General features: G+C 45.9%; 1 protein-coding gene across 3 annotated transcripts in view; it reads left to right on the top strand.

Moving 5' to 3' along the window:
• Positions 1 to 19,046, top strand: part of KIF1B (kinesin family member 1B) — a 157,063-nt gene that overhangs the window by 79,080 nt on the left and 58,937 nt on the right. For 2 of the 3 annotated variants that reach the window (XM_066636883.1, XM_066636880.1), the window contains exon 21: positions 16,944 to 17,040. In XM_066636883.1, coding sequence (XP_066492980.1) covers positions 16,944 to 17,040 — 97 coding nt within the window. Of the gene's footprint in view, positions 1 to 4,861; positions 9,016 to 16,943; positions 17,041 to 19,046 lie in introns of those variants that run through there. The other variant, XM_066636881.1, reaches the window with a different exon arrangement.

The raw sequence follows: 19,046 nt of genomic DNA, 5'->3' as shown, positions 1-19,046 counted from the left end.
TCCAGATTTGAGTTTGTGTGCAAGAGTTTTTCAAGTGGTGTGATCTAAAAATGTTGCTGCAATGATGCATGTCTTTAACCTTTCTTCCCTTGCCCTGCATGGAGTCTGAATCTTTAGCAAGGGTCTTATTGACACACAAGCTGGGGTGAGGGGCTGTACAAGATGAGTATTTGATATTGAAAAGCAAAACCACTCATGTAAGTAGAAAAGTACTATGTCTCGGAAAGCTGAAGAAAGTTGGTCTCCTTAAGCAAGTTAGGATAGCTGGTACAGGAGAAGCAGGCCCCCCCTCCCCCGGGCTCCTGTCTTCTTGGCCCGGTTTTTCAGTATTGCTTTATTGGGGCCTGGAAATAGGGTCACAGTATTTCTTCATCCAGTCAAAGCAAGGTATACTTGGAGGTATATTGGAGGGCCATGTGTTTCTTTTGGACTGTGTTCAGAACTCAAGCTAGTTGGGCATTCTTCTCAGTGTAGGTCTGGACTTCTAGTAGCAGGGAGTGAGATACATCCCTGTGACTTTTTGAAGATTAGGCAAGTCCCATGAACGGCAGGGATCAGGTTGAAAATCTGCTTATTTTACCACCTTTTCATGCCGTCTTCTATTGAAAATGTTCCCAAGACTGTTTATCTACAGCAGTGCAATAAATACATTGTAATGGAACAATACAACAAAGAAGCAACAACAGTTACTATTAAAAATATTTATATACTGCTTTTCAACAAAACTAGTTCACAAAGAAGTTTACATAACATAGTAAATCAATAAATATTAGCAGACTTTCTACTGAGTCCTATTCTGGTGCCAGATTGCTGGCGACTCTGGGGCAAAGGCCTGAACACACCAGATGGTCCCCCCCCCCCCCAGATAGCACCTACTTCCACCAGTACTTGGGGAGTTCAGGGCTCATGCCAAGTGGACCCCCAACCAGTACCCAGCCTGCATCAACCTCTGTCACCGTCCTTGGTTAAATCCCGAACACCCAGTTTTCACTGTTTCTCAAGGTGAAATTCTGGAAGGACATAGATAGGCCTTTCCAGGGAGTGTATTCCACAGCTCCAGAGCCACATCTGAAAAAGTTCTGCTTCTAGTAGAAGCTTCCAGAAAGATGACACTTGCAGCGGGCCCTTTTTGTCATAGGAAGCTGTCAGTCCTGTATCAGCCGTGCCTGCACTGACTCACTCATCTCACCAAGATTTCAGGCTTAAGTTCCTTCCCAGCCCTGCCTGGAGACAGTGCCAAGGATTCAACCTGGGACCGTCTGCATGCAAAATGGTCTCTAGCCTGTCTTTGGAAAGAGCTCTAGCCTTTGGAAGGTGAAACCCCTGGGACCTCCAGTGGGATAAGACCTGTCCTGAGATAGTCGGAGCCTGGCTTATGCCACGATCAAAGCTGGCACTTTGAACCAGTCTCAGAAGCAAACCAGTGTCCGTGTTTTAGAAGTGCTGGATATGTTCTCATGGGGCTTTTCTTCTTAACAAGAAAGCAATGATATTCTGTGTACCAGCTGAAGTTTCTGAACAGCTTTCAAAGGCAACTGTAGAGTGAATTATAGAAGCCTGCTCCAGAGACCTTCATGGTAGCCAGGACTCTGTCTTTCAAAGAGGAAAGCTTCAGGAGGGCAAGAGCACAGGATCTGATACTGAGTGCATCAAATCAAATGGCAGTGGAGTAATCCATGACCTGTAATGGAATGTTCCAGATATGGGTTTGACCTGACAGAGAAGAGGTTTTGCAGGATTACAGGCTAATCTAAAGAGCAGGCTTTGGAGGTGTGAAGTCCTGCAATGTGGCAGGAGAAGGTGGGCGAAGTTCAGTACTTTCTAGGCCAGAGGTGCAGTGCACAAGATCCAAGGGACTTATGGGGCCAGTTAGGGTGCCCAGAGCTCCTCCCGCACTCCACATGTCTTTTGTGTTTAATGCAGGTGGAATGGATGATTAGGTTCTAATTCTAATTGCCATGAGGAAGAATGGCATGGCAGGGATGGCCCTTATCTCCTGACTGAAATGCTGTTATCTGTTCTGCACCCAGATTTGGTCTGGGGTGTTGGTGGTGGGGAAAGAGGTGTTTCTATGGAGGATTTGCTCTTGGTTCTGTTGCCCTCACTGAGGCAATACTGGAGAGAAGCACTGGAGGGCTTTGGCCCACCAGAACAGTCTTCAGCCTTAGGAAGGCTTCAGCAAGCAGAAGGTCACCCGTGCTGTGGCTGGAAACAAATTTATTCCAATATTTGTGTCAACCTAAGTGGTAGAAAGGTGGGATATAAACCCATGAAATAAATGAATGGGATGAATGTTTCTGGCCTCTGGGCACCTGACGTGCTTTAAGGAGCCAACCCCTTCACTCAAATATTGACCCTAAAGCACTGAAGTGTGGTGTTGCTGTTTAAAGCCTTGCAGACATGTTTCTTCCAGATTCAAATAATCTTGATTGAGTTGTGTAGGAGGCAGTGCTTGACTAATCAGTGGTGATTAACGAGACATCTCAAACTATTGAGCATCTCTTGCTTCAGGCTTCCTTCTTATTACTCCCCCCACCACAAATCCACATCCACAAATTCTCAAACTCAGAATTAATGCCATTAGCACAACCATTTGCAGGACTATCCCATTCTGGAAGCGCAAGGGGAATGTCAACCTCCACCCTCCTTCTCTTTGAATTCAAAACAAAAAGGGGATAGAGAGGAGGAGAGGAGTGTGAATGGCTAGAGGGCCACCTTTCCTTTAGCTCTGTTTCCTTCTTCCTGTTCCAATCTAGGTAGTGGGAGAAGGAGTAACAGAGGTAAGGGTAGCATTTGAGGTGTTGCCTCAGTTGCTGGGAGGTTTGGGTTGGCCCTGACCATCCAACTCTGAAATTTGGAGAGGTTCTTGCAGTATGCATTGAATCATGGAAACTTCCTGCCATAAAATGTGAGAATAGCATAGGCTCATACCTGGTCTAGTAGCTTAGCTGTAGTAGTTTATGTTTAAAGTGGACCCTAGTGAAGTTTGCTAATCTGTCATGTAGATTAAACAGGGATGTCCCCTGCAGAAAAACAGAAAAACGTCTGGTGGTCTGGCTAAGTAAGCAACTTTGGCGTTGCTTTGGGGTAGCAGGGAAGAATAGTCCAGATAAGGAGTAGATGAAAAAAATCATTAAACTGTATGCAAAATACCCTTTGAATTTTGAAGTAAAAATCCATTGTCAGGTCTGGGCACTTGTCTGCTTTTCTGCAAAATACCTGGACTTAATACCTGGACCATGACAAGCATTAATGTCATGTGTCCCTCCAAGTTATTTATTCTTCCAGAGAGAAGGGATGTTGAGTTTAAACTGGCCCTTCAGTTGGGAACGAAGAATAAGATTCACTTTTGAGTTGGTTTCTTGTCATGTTTGCTTGAGTTCATTACAGGGTTAGTGTGAGGGCACTTCATTAGTTTTTAAGTTCAGACAACTCCTTATAATAGCACATTTTCACACTTTTGTTGTTTTAATAAGAAAAACAGTTGGTGTTGCTTTCGCCTTCCAGGACTCAGCCTTGAGCAGAGTATGTGGTGTGTTCTGTATATGTATCCTCCATTCCACTGCAGTACCAGGGACTTTGTTTTGTTAAAATCCTGACCTTCCTTACTTTAGACAGTTTAAGGGACTGTGCAGCTCATGATGGAGTTAAAGCCATGAGTGTGTAAAGTTCATAGGTCTGTTGAGAGAAACATTGTTCTGGGGGCAAGTAAGAACTAGGAATTTCAGGGTAACTTAATCGCAAAACCTGATTGTCTAAGCAAGTCTGGGAAACCACCACAAAAGAGCCCCCAACTGCTAACATCAAAAAATGGGCATTGTTCTTGGGACAGCAAGCTTTGTTTCTGAATGGGAAAGCGTTTCTAAATCCCAATCTCTTTGAAAAGGAGCAGTGTCATCAAAATGCAGTAAGCTTGTAATGATGAAGGCAAATGCAACCAGTAAATATGTAGGAGCATTGATAAACAGAAAATGGGGGAACTGTTGAAGGTATCCAGTACCGCCTTGGCGTGGTTCAGTCTTTGAAAGATCTCATCCATCTTTAGGGCATTGATTATCTGGGATAATTAAAGCTCATTCAGTATTTTGTTTAAAACACAGCATATTAGGGCCAAATGGAAAAAACCCTTGGAAATGCCCTGACTAGTCCTTTCGCTTGTAGCGCTTCTTCCTGAGAGTCTGAAACCATCTCACTTGTTGTAGTGGCGCTAACAGTTCTAACACCGCACCTAGTGGCTGCTTCTGAATCTTCTTCTTATCTTCTAACTCCTCTCTCTGGCTGCATTTGTAGTAGATTGGATAGTATCCTGAGCATTCCTGCACCCCACGTGTTCAGCACTTACTAATCCGTGTTAACTGTGGCTGCTCATCTGACCATTCTACAATGACTGCTGGGTTCACTTGCAATGGAGGAAAGACTTTTTAACTGGAGACACTCGGAAACATTAACCAAGGTGATTTTGTTTGGCTGGGGGTCTTACACGTCTTTGTAGCATGAGTCAAGTGTGGCTTCCACCTCTTTGCCAGGTACTTGGTTTAGTTCTTCTAACACTTTCGCATGGACTGGATTACGGAAAGCCTTGAAGTGACATAGAATGACTAGATTCAAATATTCCATGAAATTAAAATGTGGCTGGATTTAAAGAAAGCTACTGAAGACCCTAGGAATATGGATTCTAGTATCCTAAGAGGGGAACGTTAAGATTTCCGCATCGTTTATTCTGTTTGATTCCCTTCCCCTGCCAAACAGTTTTTCCCCCTTAGTTTTTAGTTGTCTTTTTTTGTTGTTTTGTGTCTTCGTTCTTTCCCCATTTTTAATTTTGGTTTTTTTGGGGCCACTTCTTGATTTTTGTTTTTAAAAGGATGCGGATTCTGATAGTGGGGATGATTCGGACAAGCGGTCTTGTGAGGAGAGCTGGAGGCTGATCACTTCACTGAGAGAGAAGTTGCCCCCCAGCAAGCTACAGACCATTGTTAAAAAATGTGGGCTCCCCAGTAGTGGGAAGAAGCGAGAGCCCGTGAAAATGTACCAGATACCTCAGCGTCGGCGCCTTAGCAAAGACTCCAAGTGGGTAACGGTTTCGGATTTGAAGATCCAGGCTGTGAAGGAGATCTGCTATGAAGTGGCCCTCAATGATTTCCGGCACACACGGCAGGAGATCGAGGCCTTGGCCATTGTTAAAATGAAAGAGCTTTGTACTTTGTATGGGAAGAAAGACCCCAATGAGCGCGACTCATGGCGAGCAGTTGCCCGAGATGTCTGGGACACGGTGGGGGTCGGCGATGAGAAAATCGAAGACATCCTGCTGAATGGGAAAGGTGTTGCTGATGTGGATGACCTCAAAGTACATATAGACAAACTCGAGGACATCCTGCAAGAAGTGAAAAAGCAAAACAACATGAAGGATGAGGAAATCAAAGTGCTCCGGAACAAAATGCTCAAGATGGAAAAGATCTTGCCTCTGATTGGCTCCCAAGAAGCAAAAACCCAGCCAGCCATGTCCCCCACAAAAGCGAAGGAGCCTGAGTCCACCCAGAAGCCAAGTGCTGAGGGAAGCATGAAAAGTGATGAAAATGTGAAAGCAGGCCGTGTCTCCCAATTAATGGAGGAGGATCCTGCCTTCAGACGTGGGCGGCTGCGCTGGATGAGGCAAGAGCAAATCCGTTTTAAGAACCTGCAGCAGCAGGAAATAACCAAGCAACTTCGCCGTCAAAATATGCCTCACCGATTCATCCCACCGGAGAACCGCAAACCCCGCTTCCCCTTTAAGAGCAACCCAAAACATCGAAACTCCTGGAGCCCTGGCACTCACATCATTATTACGGAGGATGAAGTTATAGAAGTGAGAGTTCCAAAGGAGGAAGACCAGAAGAAGGAGATCAAGGAGGAGAATCGAGGCATGAGTGGCATAGCCCCCTTCCTCAAGGACCCACAGCCATTTTGCTGTCCATACGGCCCTTCGTGGAACCAAGATATCCAGGTAAAGAGGCAGTCCTTGAATGTTCAACCACAGCATAACAGTCCACCACCAGAACCCTCCACTCAGCTGCGCTGGAGAAGCAATTCTCTCAACAATGGTCAGCAGAAGAGCTTGCGTCGCCAGATGTCCGACTCATCCGAATCGTTGCCCTCTTACGGCGGGCACCAGAATCAAGACCTGCAGACTTTTCAACAGAAGCGGCACATGCACCAACATCGCCAGCCCTACTGCGGTTCCAGCAGTGGGGGCGTTGGTCCGGATGGCAGCATGGCCAGCGGCCTCGCGAAGCAGGCTGACCGGCCAAACCATTGCAACCAGTTTGTGACACCTCCGCGGATGAGGCGGCAGTTCTCCGCCCCTAATCTCAAAGCTAGCCGAGAAACAACTGTTTGAGTCACCGTAGGCTGAAGGAGGAGGGAGGGGTTGGGGGTTGCTGCTCTCTGTCTTTAGGCTGAAATTCTAGTGATGGAGGGGCTTTTCCTTACCAAGCACAAGACAAAGACCTTTTTTACTGATCTCCTATTGCTTCTGAAACATGATGAGCCCTTCTTGATGAACCCTTTGCCTTGGGCTTTGGGAGGAGGGAGCCGCAGGAGCTTGGGTGCCTTCATTTATTAGAGGGGAATATCATATTTTTTTAAAAATTGAAATGTTTCTGGAAAACTTGTAGGGCTACTTTTTCATATTTCTGCTGTCCTCAGACAATCACCAAGACAAATCTAGTTTCTAGTGTTGAATGTTGCCTGTAGGGGTTTTTTTAAGAGAACAATTGAGTGTTGTTTTGAATTCTCTTTTCCCAATCAATCTTGTAGAATTCACCCATAAACCTTTTCGGTTTGGGCTGAAAATACAGCACAGCTAATTTCCAGCCCCCCTTTCCCCTTCATTTGCTTTTTCTGCCTTTAAGAACCGATTAACCTGTGTAGCTCCTCCTTTAGAGCAGGGGTTCTTAACCATCTTACAAATACAGACCCCCAGTATGTTTCGAGACCCCCTTTGCCAGACTGTTGAAATTATCATCATCATCACCACCACCAGTTCTGTTAGGTACCAATATGACTTCAAAAGATGTCAATAGCTTGGTTTTACTTTACACATGATAGCTAGGAACAGAATGCCTCAATCCATATTGATCATGGTGATAGTTAATAATTTAACAGCATTAAAAAAATTGTTCAGAGATTGAGTCCTGTACGCCATCACTTGGTTCCCTTACCCCCAAGGGGTTTGGATAGCCCTGGTTAAGAATCCCTGTTTAGAGTCATTCTTGCAAATTCTCCCTTCTCACAAAGTGAGAGGAGCTTGGCTTTTTTTTGGTACTGTCCTGCTTATTTCAGTAGAATTGCTGTTACATGACCCCGTGATGGCAAAAAGCTATCTAAATGATGCTGTATTTCTGATTCTGCATACTGCCAATGCAGCTAAAAGCCTGTCTCTCCCCTCCCTTCAAGTCTCCTATGCTTTAATGTGTTATTACAAGCAGAATTCCTTTCTGCTTTTCTGGCCTTTCACTTAGTTGGAGGGAGGGGGCACACTTTTTTTGCAGCCTTAGTTTGTGGTCAGTTTGCAGGTCAGTTTGCAGCCTCAGTTTGTGAATCAGATTGCCTAGTTCACATAGTGCGTTTGTGATCAGAGAAGGGCAGAATCTAATGAAGTTTAGATGTTGCTTGCATTGATAAAAATGATATTGTATGAATTGGTGGTGAGGCCATTTAGTTTAAAAGAGAGAATATATTTCTGTAGGCTGACATGTTCCTTCAACCCTGCACATGGTTTCACGGTTACATTTCCAACAGAGAAGACGTGAGATTTTTGAAAGCGTAGGATTTGAAATAAGTAAAATCTTGCACTGATTGAGATTCCTCTTTGAGATGTGTGCTTTGATTTGCACTCTTTCTCACTCCTTATTTTAAAATACAGCTGGGGCAGAGCCTTCTTTCTGCCTCTTTGGTAATTGTCCATTTCTGTTGTTGGAACACAATTCTTATTGCATAAACCTAGCACTGTTTATGTATATCATAAATGGCCTTGAGCTATTGTAAGACCTTCATTCAAATTGGTTCCATCTCTAATATATTCATTTATGTAAATATATTCAAATTCAATTTATTCAAATTTGAAAAGTAAATTTAATTTTTTTTCTTGGCCCCGAATACAGTGTTAGAGAGATGATGTGGCCCTCCTGCCAAAAAGTTTGGACTGCCCTGATCTAGAGTGCTGTTTCAGGACAGGTTTTTTAAAATGCAGTAGCCTTTTCTGAACTTTGGAAGAGAGCGAACGCCGCAGTGGTTGTGCAGCACAGCCCTTTCAGCAGTGTTCCCTTTACGCTGCGTGGCTGCACAGCTCAGAACACAAGCATGCCAAACTCTTGCAGAGCTCAGCGTTCCCAGGAATTCCATTCTTGGGGCAAAAGGGCCTTTCCAGCTTACATGATTAACATCTCTGTTGCTCCAGTCCCTGTTTGCGTAGGGCTGGTCTGATTGGTAAAAGCTGATTTGAGTGTTTGGTGCTTTTCTAAGTTCTTTCCCCCCCCCCCCATTTTTAAAAAACATGGCCTCCGAGTTACAAATGTGGGGCAATGTGGTGAAGGAGGGGGCAGCACATGCCGTTAAAAAAACAGCATCTGTGCAGTTGCTTCTCAGCATCCCTTTTTTCCTCTGGTTTGGGTTCAGTCAAGGAAACTGCCTGGAATTAGAGGGGGAAAATCTTTTGTGCCTTTGATTGAAGCTTCATGAAAATTCTCTCCTCCTTTCTCTTTTTTTGTATGTTAAAGTTTTATATTGTAAAACGTGGTTTAGATGCATTGCCTTTGAAACAATTTCAGGAGCTTCCTGGTGTGAAACCTCTTCATAATTACTGTAAAGGAAGAAATGAATCTTCCACTGAAATGATGGGATTTGAAAACCTGTCCATCCATTTTTTTTTTTATGGCTTTGACGATTATTGTTATTTGGGCAGAGAGGCATTTTGTGACAAGCAGAACTGCTCTTTTCATTTTAACAAGTGCCTTCAATAAACAATGAATACTCTTGTAAGCTTCTTGTCTTGTCTTGGTGGGAGCATAAAGTGGTTGGGGCAGTGGGGCAGAATTCCACATTTTTTTAGCTTCCAATTTGTAGAATTCTTGGTGGCAGAGGTTTTCTCTGGAACAGTGCTACTGTTGAAGGTCCTGGGGCAGAGCCCTGCACCCTGTGGTGTATGGGGTTCCCACAAACTTGTAGGCAATGAGTGAGTGATGGATGGCTGCTTTCCGCCAACCAGTGGAAGGCATCTTCTAGAGGCCTTTGCGGGATACACCCATTTCTTGATGGGTTGTTGAATGCAGCAGTGGAGTGAATCTCTAAGAAGATTCATGCCACCACTGGTCCTGGAAGGTTCAGGGGTCAACCTGGTCAGATGAGCCCTCTGCTGGTGCCTAAACTGGTCAAACTTGTTGTTGTTTTGCCCTGAAACAATGCAGTGTGGGAAGAGGGGATGGAGGAGGTCTTCACCTCCCTCTGTCTCCTATAAACTTGGAGAGGGGGTGTTGCCCAGTGACATTGTGACAGTGGGAAATTCAAAGGAGACAAAAGATGGGACTTACTCACACAACATGTAACTTACTTATGAACTTTTCTGCCCAGAGATGTGTGAATGGCTTTGGAAAGGGAAGTAGACCAATATCACTAGGAATATAACAAAGAGCCCTGCTGGATCTCAGACCAAAGCCCCCTGAAGCCTCGTATTCTGTTTCCCATGGTGGCTGTTCCGAGAAACCCTCAAAGCAGGGCCTGAAAGCGGTGACTGCTGATACCCACTGGCCGTTGTGTCTGGGAGTCATAGATGGGCCTCTCCTCTTCCATGAATTTGTCTGATCCACAGCCCCCCCCCCCCAATTCCATACATTAATTATGTGTCATGTGAAAAACGCTCTCCTGTCTGTCCTGAATCTCCTACCTATCAGTTTCATCAGGATACTTGCACCCCTCCCTCAAATTTTGAGGATCATGGAAAAAGGAGATTAAAGAACTAAAAATAAAATCACCAACTTCCTCCTACCTATTTTGTCTCCGCCATTATTTTGGAGGATATTTTGTCAGTGCTATCTGTCACTGCTAGCTGTGCGCAATGTGAGGGTTTAGTTCCTCTCACCCAAGTGGAATTAGCTTTGCTCAAGCCAGGAACATGGTGTGACAATGTCCTCTTTTTATTTAGTGACCTCCTCCAATCAATAATATGCAAACAAGAAGAAACTGCATGTGCTGTTAGGCAGGTTCCAATGCCTCCCACTCAAAGAGAATTAGGTTGTAATCCTAACCACACATTCCTGAGTAAGCCCCATTCAACAAAATAGGACTTACTTCTGAGTAGACCTGGTTAGAATTGTGCCCATAGCTAAATAACATCTCCAGGCTCAGAGGCAGTAGACCTGTGAATACCAGTTGCTGGGGGCAGGGGGTTCAGTGAGGGAATTGCCTACAGGGCCTGCCTGTGGAGTTCCCAGAGGCCAACCACCCTGGCAATCCTGATGGTGCAGACAAATTCAGCCTCAAATTGGCAGGCGTGGGCATCATGGAAGTTGTGTTTGTTACCCCATCTGCAGAAATTAACTGAGTTGACCTGATAACGTATCCAAAATATTTAGTTGGGGTGAGTCCCTTTTCACTATTCACATCCACCTTTTGTTAAAAATATCCCTTCGCCTTTAAAGTGTAATCTTAAGGATGTCAATGGTTTGGACCTTAGCTAAGCTGCCTGTGGCTCTTTTCTCCATCTGTCCCTCCCTTGCCTTTCTTTGGGTTTGTGAATTACACTGAATCTTCCACAAGCACCTAAGCAGCCTTCTGGATTAACTGTCCTGTGTTGCCTAGAAACCAGTTTACCTTACAAGACTATTTCCTTTCATTGATCAAATCTTGCCTGCCCTTTTGTTGGAGTCTGGGAAATCAAACCTCTTCCTATCCCACATCTGCTGTTCATTATTAATAGCTTCAAGGGGAGAATTCTGTAAGCCAAATGGGGGGAGAACAACCTTCACTTGGATTTTTATTTATGCATGAAGACTGTGAGGTTGTGGGCCCACCCTAGATGTACCGGCCCTATCTTAGTTATTTTTATTTTTCACAATTTTATACTGCCCTTCCTCCAAGAAGCAACCCTGTGAGGTAGGTGAGGCTGAGAGAGTCACTGCCCCAGGGTCACCCAGGAAGCTTCATGCCTGAGTGGGGATTCGAACGTGGATCTTCCAGGTCTACATCTGACAGCAGAACCACTACAGTATCCTGGCTCTTTATGCCAACAGGCATGGCTGTTTGCTTCAAGGTTGGGGGGGGGGGTCCTTGAGAAGATGCACATAGTTGACCAACACGTCTCCTTGCTTCTTTTGCCACTGTCCACTTACTTGCCTTCTTCTTTCATACCCAGTGAGCACCTACAGCCCAGGGCTAAGAATACTGGGCTCCTGTCACTGCTCCCTTGGTCAGAAAGGGCAAGTGAATAGGCAGGCACAGTGAGGAAGAGGTGGAACAGAGTTTGGATGGGCATGGGTCACCTGATGCAGTGTGGGCCTGGGCAGATGTCCAGTCATGCTGTCCCTGTGGTCTTAGTTTTCACTGTAGCAGCACAACATTATCGAGTTTGCCAACTCTTCCCCAGTAGCTTTTCTGCATCATTGTTGCTTCCCTCCCTTCTTTCCACAATGTTACTCAATGCGGGCTTTCCAGGTGGTCTCCCTTCCACGCACTGATCAGACTCAGACCCACTTAGCTTCAGCCTTGGGTGTTTTCAGATTGTGCCCTGAGGCTGCCAGGTGTACATTTCCTAAGAAATAAAAGTGTCCTTTGGTGGTGATTCCTCAGCACTCATTCTCTTAAATTTCATCTTTCGTATTTCCGTCCTCTTTCCCCTGCCTCTTGAATTTTCATTCAGATTTTAAGCTCAAATGTGAGCTTGTTTACCATACAACTCATGGCTTTTTCAAATGTTCTGGGACACTCTGTGCCAATCGCGTTTGAGAATTGGGACCTGCACCAAAAGCGTTTTGGGAAGTGGTGAAACACCAGCAACTGTGTGCTGAAATGCAGTATTCCCATATCCCAGTGGTTTTCAGCCCTGCTGTGTAAGCTTGATATGCATCAGCTTCAGATCTGTATTAAATATTAGTACATAATTTAGTTTGCATATGAGCTTGCTTTTACTACCTGCCTACCTGCCTCCTGAAGGGGATTGATCAGCAATAAATGGGAATGCAAAGAACAAATGCACTGCTTGAAAATAATCCACAATAAAGTGGTGAAGTGACTGAGTTACAAATTGGGGTTTTTTTCATTTGAATCTTAGGCAAGTCACTCCCTGTTGTCCTCAGTCTTCGCCACCTGCAATATGGGGATAAAAATATTCACCTACAGCATTGTTGGAAGGAAAGGACAACAACAAGATAACACATGTGAAGACTTTGCACACTCAGGAAATGCTATACAAATTTTATTATCAGTTGGGAGCAGAGGATGAACTAACCATAGTATCCACAGACAAAGTGAGAAACTGGCAAAGCTTCCTGCTCAGAAAGTTGAGTGAGTTTAGTCATTTGATTTTCTCTGTAAACCGCTTTGTGAACTTTTAGTTGAAAAGTGGTATATAAATACCATTAATAATAATAATAAGTTGACTTCAATAGAACTTTCCCTGAAAACTTACAGGGTTGCAGTGTTAGAGATTGAACCCTTGCCAAAATAGCTTTCAGTGTGGCTGTAAAAGGCCACTGGTGAGAGAATTAGATGACCCTACTTAGGAAACGAATGCCAAAGTCCAGCTGCTGTTGCTGCAGAAAACACTTTGTCCTACGGTCCACCTAATGCTCATCAGATGCTGCTGGAATGTGGAGGTGAGTCTCTCCAGCAGATCTTAATGCCTGGGCAGGCCTGGTTCTTCAGGTCACCTGCTCTCAAGCTGTATCCCTTGCATCATTTGCCTGGTATGGAGGCAAACCACACAAATGGGAGCCTTTTGTGCCTGCTCTTCAAACTCATTGTAAGCTGTAGGTAGTGAGTTTTCTCAGTGTGGATAAGGTGTATACCCAGAAGGTATTCCAAAGGTGTTTATAATAAAAAAAAATTAAAACAACAAAGGTGGTAAAAAGGAAAATCCAGTCAACGGCAACTAAGTGAACCAGGCAGCTAGCAAGGTCTTAACCTGCTTGCGGAGCATCAAAGAGACTGAACTTGAACACAGAGCTTGTGGACGGGCCGACCATAGCTCTGGCACTGTGACCAAGGCTGTGCATTCTGTGGAAGCCAGTCTGGCCTCTGAATATGATGGACTTAGAGATAGAGCCTGCTCAGTCTCTGCTACAAGGACGTTCGTATGGGAATAGGGCCCAGGCTGAAGAGGGCTTTATAATTTAAAACCAGCATCCTGAATGTAGCCCATACTCTTCCTAGTAAACCAATGTAGAGGTTTCAGCACAAGGGGTAGTATGATCAGGCAGACTTGCACCAGGCACCAGTCAGGGGGCTGCATCCTGCATCAGCTTATAATTCCACAGCCATCTTTGTTGGCAGCCTCACCTAGAATGCATTGCAATAGTCCATGCAGCCGGATTAGTTCAGAAAACATTTTACAAATATACAAATGTAATTTTTTTTACATTTTACAGATCAGAATACATTTTACAGATCAGTACTTCATACTTCTCTGCAAAGTGGAATTGGGCTGTCACCCTGGAATAGGCTGGCTTGAATTAGTGTTGCTGCAGTTAGCCAGACACAACAGAGATGCCCATTTGCCCACCTCTCTCCCCCCCCCAAACAAAAGAAAATGACATTTTGCTGTACCTGAGGATCCAGGCAGTACATGACCTTGCATTCTCTGCTTATACTGCTGCCACAGCATTGCTATTTGTGTTGAAAGGAGTTCTTGGACTGGATTTGCACACGTCGTAAAATATGCCTCTGCAAGATCTTGGCGTTTGATGTCCCTCTAGTGTAGAAGCACACATCTCAGGAGTTTTTTTGTTTTGTTTTTTTTGGCAAGCAAACAAAACTTCCAAGAGCACCTTTCCTTCCATAGCTCCAATCTCTGATGCTGTTTTTCCCCCCATCTACTTGTGTGATATCCAGGCCATGGAAAGGTTCAGCACCTCCACCCAATGGGTCTACTCAGATCTGCGCCACCTTAAGAGGTAATGCAGATCCGAGCACCCTGGAACCGTGCCACGCTGCCCAGGAACGGGATCAGGATCCAGCACAAGTGTTGGGTCCTGGCCCCACCCCCTGCTCTTCCGTCTCCTCCTTCACGCCCTCCCCCTAACCCCCGTGCTAGCTGAGCTCCACCAGCACGAACTTTCCTGGGTCCGTTGGCATAGAGACTGCATGCAGCCTCCATGGGCTGGCACACGTCCTTGCACTGGCTCAGCTGACACCTGAGGAGGCATAACGGCACATTTGTGACCCTCCCAGGGCCAGCTCAAGGGCTTGCACCCAAGGAGACGTTTGCTGCTGGCTTGGTATCCTGGTTTGGTCCCAAATCGTAGTTGGAGAAAAACCACCAATTGCCAGGTTCAGACAGAACAGCAAATCATGACTTCTGTTAAAGCAAGAGTGGAAACAGTAATTTTATTTCTCCTGTGCAGGAAGGGGAAGAGGCAGTGCACAAGTCTGAGGCTCATGCTAGTTACCCTAAATCATGGCTGAGCACTACTCCTGAACATGCCCAGTGTAAACCTTTTGTCCTCTTCCTCAAGGATGCTTTTGCTGCACAAATTGCTGCTTAACCTTCAACAGCTTGTTTCTAAAGATGCTTTTTAGTATTTGTGTAACACTGTCTCTTCTCTTGTGTTTGTTTTGTTCACCTTTTGCTTCCAACTTGCTTTCCAAGAAGTGACCAAAGAATCTCTTGCTGTGCAGTCCCAAGACATCAGAACACTTTCATAGCTTTTTCTTGTGATTTTTAACTCCAAGAAACTCACCTTGTCAGTTGTTAACCGGAAGAAGCCCCCTCCAGTGGGCTTCTTCCTTGCTTGGCAGTCTGGAATGTTATGGGCAGGACCAGTTGCGTGGGGGTGGGCCCCATCTATTAGCCAAAGCGATGTGGGTTGCATTAACAGTAGATTGCAGGGGGGCAAGAGGGCAGTGTATTGGCAGTGCCCTTTGCCCCAAGTCTGCCACAGCGTCCCTTCAGCCTGCCACGGAGGCATTTCGCACTGATCCATTTTCCTCCTGCTGAAAGCAAGCAGAAAATGTATCACTTGCCTCCTGACTCTGCTCCTCTCGCCATTTCCTCAGTTGTGGAAGAGCAGGACTTCCATGTTTCACCCCTTTCTTATTTGCTCTACAACAGTGAGAGTCCTTGTTGGATACTGTGAATTGGTTTTTCCCCTCAAAATTCTTAATAAACCGTCTACTGTAATAGCCCATCCCCATTGCTCTGCTTTGCCATTTAGTTCCTCTCATGCCTCCCTCAGTTAAAAGGTATTGCAAGGCTTGGGCCAAGCCCCTTGGCTCACACTCAGGTGGTTTTCCCTCCTGTGAAAATCTACATTCTCTACCTCCCTTGCTCTTACCTAGTTGTCGTCCTGGTTTCCTTTGAGAGAGGAAGTGGCTGGCTGAGAGGGTAGCACTAGTGCTGATCACTGGTCCAGAGCACTTGACTACACTCCCTAATGTGTCACTGAGATAGTAGTCTCACTGGGACTCAGGGCCAGCCCTTTTGATTGCTTCTGGAAGCTTATTTAGACTTAGGTTCCAATGGCCATCATGGCAGGAGGGCCTTCAAGAGGTGGGGTGGTGACCACCGGGGACCGCTCCTTCCTCACAACAAGTCTTTGAGTTGACATTAGGCTGAGAGATTTGTTGGCAACCTTCAGTTTTGAGAGACTATGGTATTTCGCTCTGAAAGGTGGTTTTGGAACATCGTCTAGTGTGGCTGAAAAGGCCAATTCGGGAGTGACAATCCCTTCCACAACGGGAGCAAGTGCAGTCTGTCCCTGGTCTGTCTCCCTGGCTATGGGCCTTCCTTCTTTGCCTCTTAGCCTTAGACTGTTGGACAAGTGTCTCTTCAAACTGGGAAAGGCCATGCTGCACAGCCTGCCTCCAAGCGGGCTGCTCAGAGGCCAGGGTTTCCCACTTGTTGAGGTCCACTCCTAAGGCCTTCAGATCCCTCTTGCAGATGTCCTTGTATCGCAGCTGTGGTCTACCTGTAGGGTGCTTTCCTTGCACGAGTTCTCCATAGAGGAGATCCTTTGGGAGATTTGACTGGCCTAAGATCACTTTGAGTTTCAGGAGCTGAGGTGGGGGAATTTCACTAGCCCTCATTGGAGATTCCAACCACTGCATCCCACTGGCTCTGTACTGATATCCACCAGGAATTCCCCTTGGAGGGCATACACAAGAGATTGCGCTCACCTAATCAGGGTCTGGTAGGATAGAGGCACTGCAGATGCAGACAGGACTCAAGTTGTATAAAATGACCTAATTAGCATCCCTAGTAGATGCTTCCACTCGGCAGCTGCAGAAGAGGGAAGGTCCATGGCATGAAAGAGCCATGCAGTTCTTATTCCAAAATGCAATTTCTCTGTGTTTGAAAGACAAGTGTGTAGGCTTTGAGGGTCTGCAAGTCCTTCACTTTCATTCCTGAGGGGGAGGAGCTTGCGCTTGTGGAGCCTGCTTACAGGACTGAGTGTTGACTGGTGGCTTCCCATTGAGGAGGACATAAGGGTTTCTCCAACTTGCTTGCGCAGTTCCAAACTGTGTACCACTATTGCATGCTTGTCCAAGACCAGGTCCAAAAATCCAGCTGCTGGGGGGGGGGAATCTGGGCTCTATTTTTGATAACTCAGTAGACGAGAGAGTCCTTCCATCCTTGCTGTCCATCTGTGTCTTCGTCCCACTTTCTCTGTCTGAAGCATTTGTGTTTTTCTCTGACTGTTCTGCCTCTTCCACTTCTGTCTGTCTGTCTTCCTACACGGTGTCTCCTCTTTCCCCTTTAGGATTATGAGAGTAAACTCCAAGCCTTGCAGAAGCAGGTTGAGACACGTTCCCTGGCTGCCGAGACGACAGAGGAGGAGGAGGAGGAAGAGGAGGAGGGTGAGTTCTGGGTGCATTTGAAATGGTTTGGGCTGGTATTGGACTGATAGAGTGAGGCGCTCCGCAAATATGTAAAGGGGGAAATGCATTGCAGCTCTTGAAAAACAATAATATATTTCACATTTGTATCCCACCTCTCCTCATCATGGAACTTGAGAACAGCATCCGTGGGTCTTCCCAGACAGTTTTTCCTCCAGGCGCAGATGGGATCCCAACCTGTTTAGCTTCAGCTAAATGGTTGCATCATATGCCTTTAGACCACATATAGTGGCCCACATACAGAAGCATTACAATACAAATTAAGACCTTTTTATTTAGGGAGGCCTTTTTATACTGACACTAGGGGGCATGGCACTTTTTGAATGGATTTTAATTTGGGATCCAGGCTTTTATTGTGTTTTATTGTTTTTAATGTTTTTATATGTATAATGTTTTTCATTGTGAGCCGCCTTGAGTGTCCTCATGGGATAGAAAGGCCAGGTATAAATCTCTTAAATAAATAAAGCACTTGTAGCCAAGTGCTCTGGACCAGTGAAATAAATAAAATACTTAACTATGCTCTCAAAAAGCTGCATGTGAGAATTGTACCAAGTGCATGTGTGGGCTTGAGCAGCGTTTCTCAGATTGTGGGTCAGGACCCGCTAGATGGGTTGCAAGCCAATTTCTGGTGGGTTGCATAGCACCTAGCTCAGCTGCCACTGAAAATATAGGGTACAGAGCTGCTGTGCAGGGCAGGCTCCCAGTGGGAGAGAGGCCTGGTGCTTTGTCCTGAATAGATGCTGGGCAAAGGAAAGGGAAGAGGATATGTGGTGGCTGTGGTGTACATGGGGACGATGACAAATGCCTCAAGCACTAGGCTTGGGGGTGGCACTGCCATCTACTCCCCATGGCACTCAGTTGTCCAGTGTGCCAATCTGAGGGCTGCTTCCTGAGGGCCTCCCCCCCAGAGGTGTTCTGAAGGCTGAGAGAAACTGCGTGTGACCTCCCCAGCCCTCCAAAGCCCACCTGTGAAAGAAGCCAGGCAGCTGGCAAAGGGGAGGGCTCAGGAAGGGAGGCAGGAGTGGGAGGAGAGGGTTTAAAAAACCCAGGGAGTGCTTACCGAATTCTCCTCCCCCCCATAATGCAGGCAGTCACCAACACAAGCAAGCCTTCCCACCAGGCAAAGCATGAGATATAGCTTAGGATCCTCTCCAGGTTATCACATTCGATTTACAGCCCAATCCTCTCCACACTTTCCTGGGAGTAAGCCCCATTGACTGCAATGGAGCTTACTTCTGAGTAGAAAGGCATAGGGCTGGACTCTGAAAAACTCAGCATCACACCTGTGAAAGAATCAGGACAGCTGGCAACTGGGAGGGTGCAGAAGGGGGAGGAGAGGGAATTGCTTTAAAAAACCCAGGGAGTGTTTGCCAAATTCCCTCCCCCCATGATGCAGGCTCTTGGGAAGCCTTGGAGAGACAGGTGATGGTGAGCAGAGACCTGGACTACAATGCATTCTGGTCCCAGAATGCTCCGGGGCAGAAGAGTTTCCATGATGGTGGTTGGGAGGGTTGCAGGAGCAGGAGCAGCAGCAAAGAGGAGGAGGAGAACCTGCAGCGCTGTTGGGAGGCCACCTGGGACACATAGGCTTCCCAAGCAAGCTCACCATTCCAACTGTGAAAGAAAGCTGGCAACAGAAGGGCTGAGTATGGAGGGGAGGGGAGGGAATTGAGAACAGCTGCCTTAGTTTCCTTCCAACCAGAAGTGTCAGGCTGCAGCCTATTTACTCTGTGGACTCTAACTCTATGGACTCAGCACAACACGTTTTTTGTTAATCGCGCCGAGTCACGGAATGGAACTAACGCGGATAAATAGGCTCTACCTGTGTATCATTTCTCAATTTAAGCATGGCATTATTTCTTTGTAATTGTCACAGTTCTCTTTTGTTCTGAATCACATCATGCCAATTACAAAAGAGATCCAAGTAAAACTTATTCATTTGTTTATAAAATTGATTTTATTTTTGC

The sequence above is a fragment of the Tiliqua scincoides genome, chromosome 9 (genome assembly GCF_035046505.1).
Source record: "Tiliqua scincoides isolate rTilSci1 chromosome 9, rTilSci1.hap2, whole genome shotgun sequence".
Lineage (NCBI taxonomy): Eukaryota > Metazoa > Chordata > Lepidosauria > Squamata > Scincidae > Tiliqua > Tiliqua scincoides.
The sequence above is the reverse complement of the archived record's forward strand: the minus strand, read 5'-3'. Positions and strand labels throughout refer to the sequence as shown.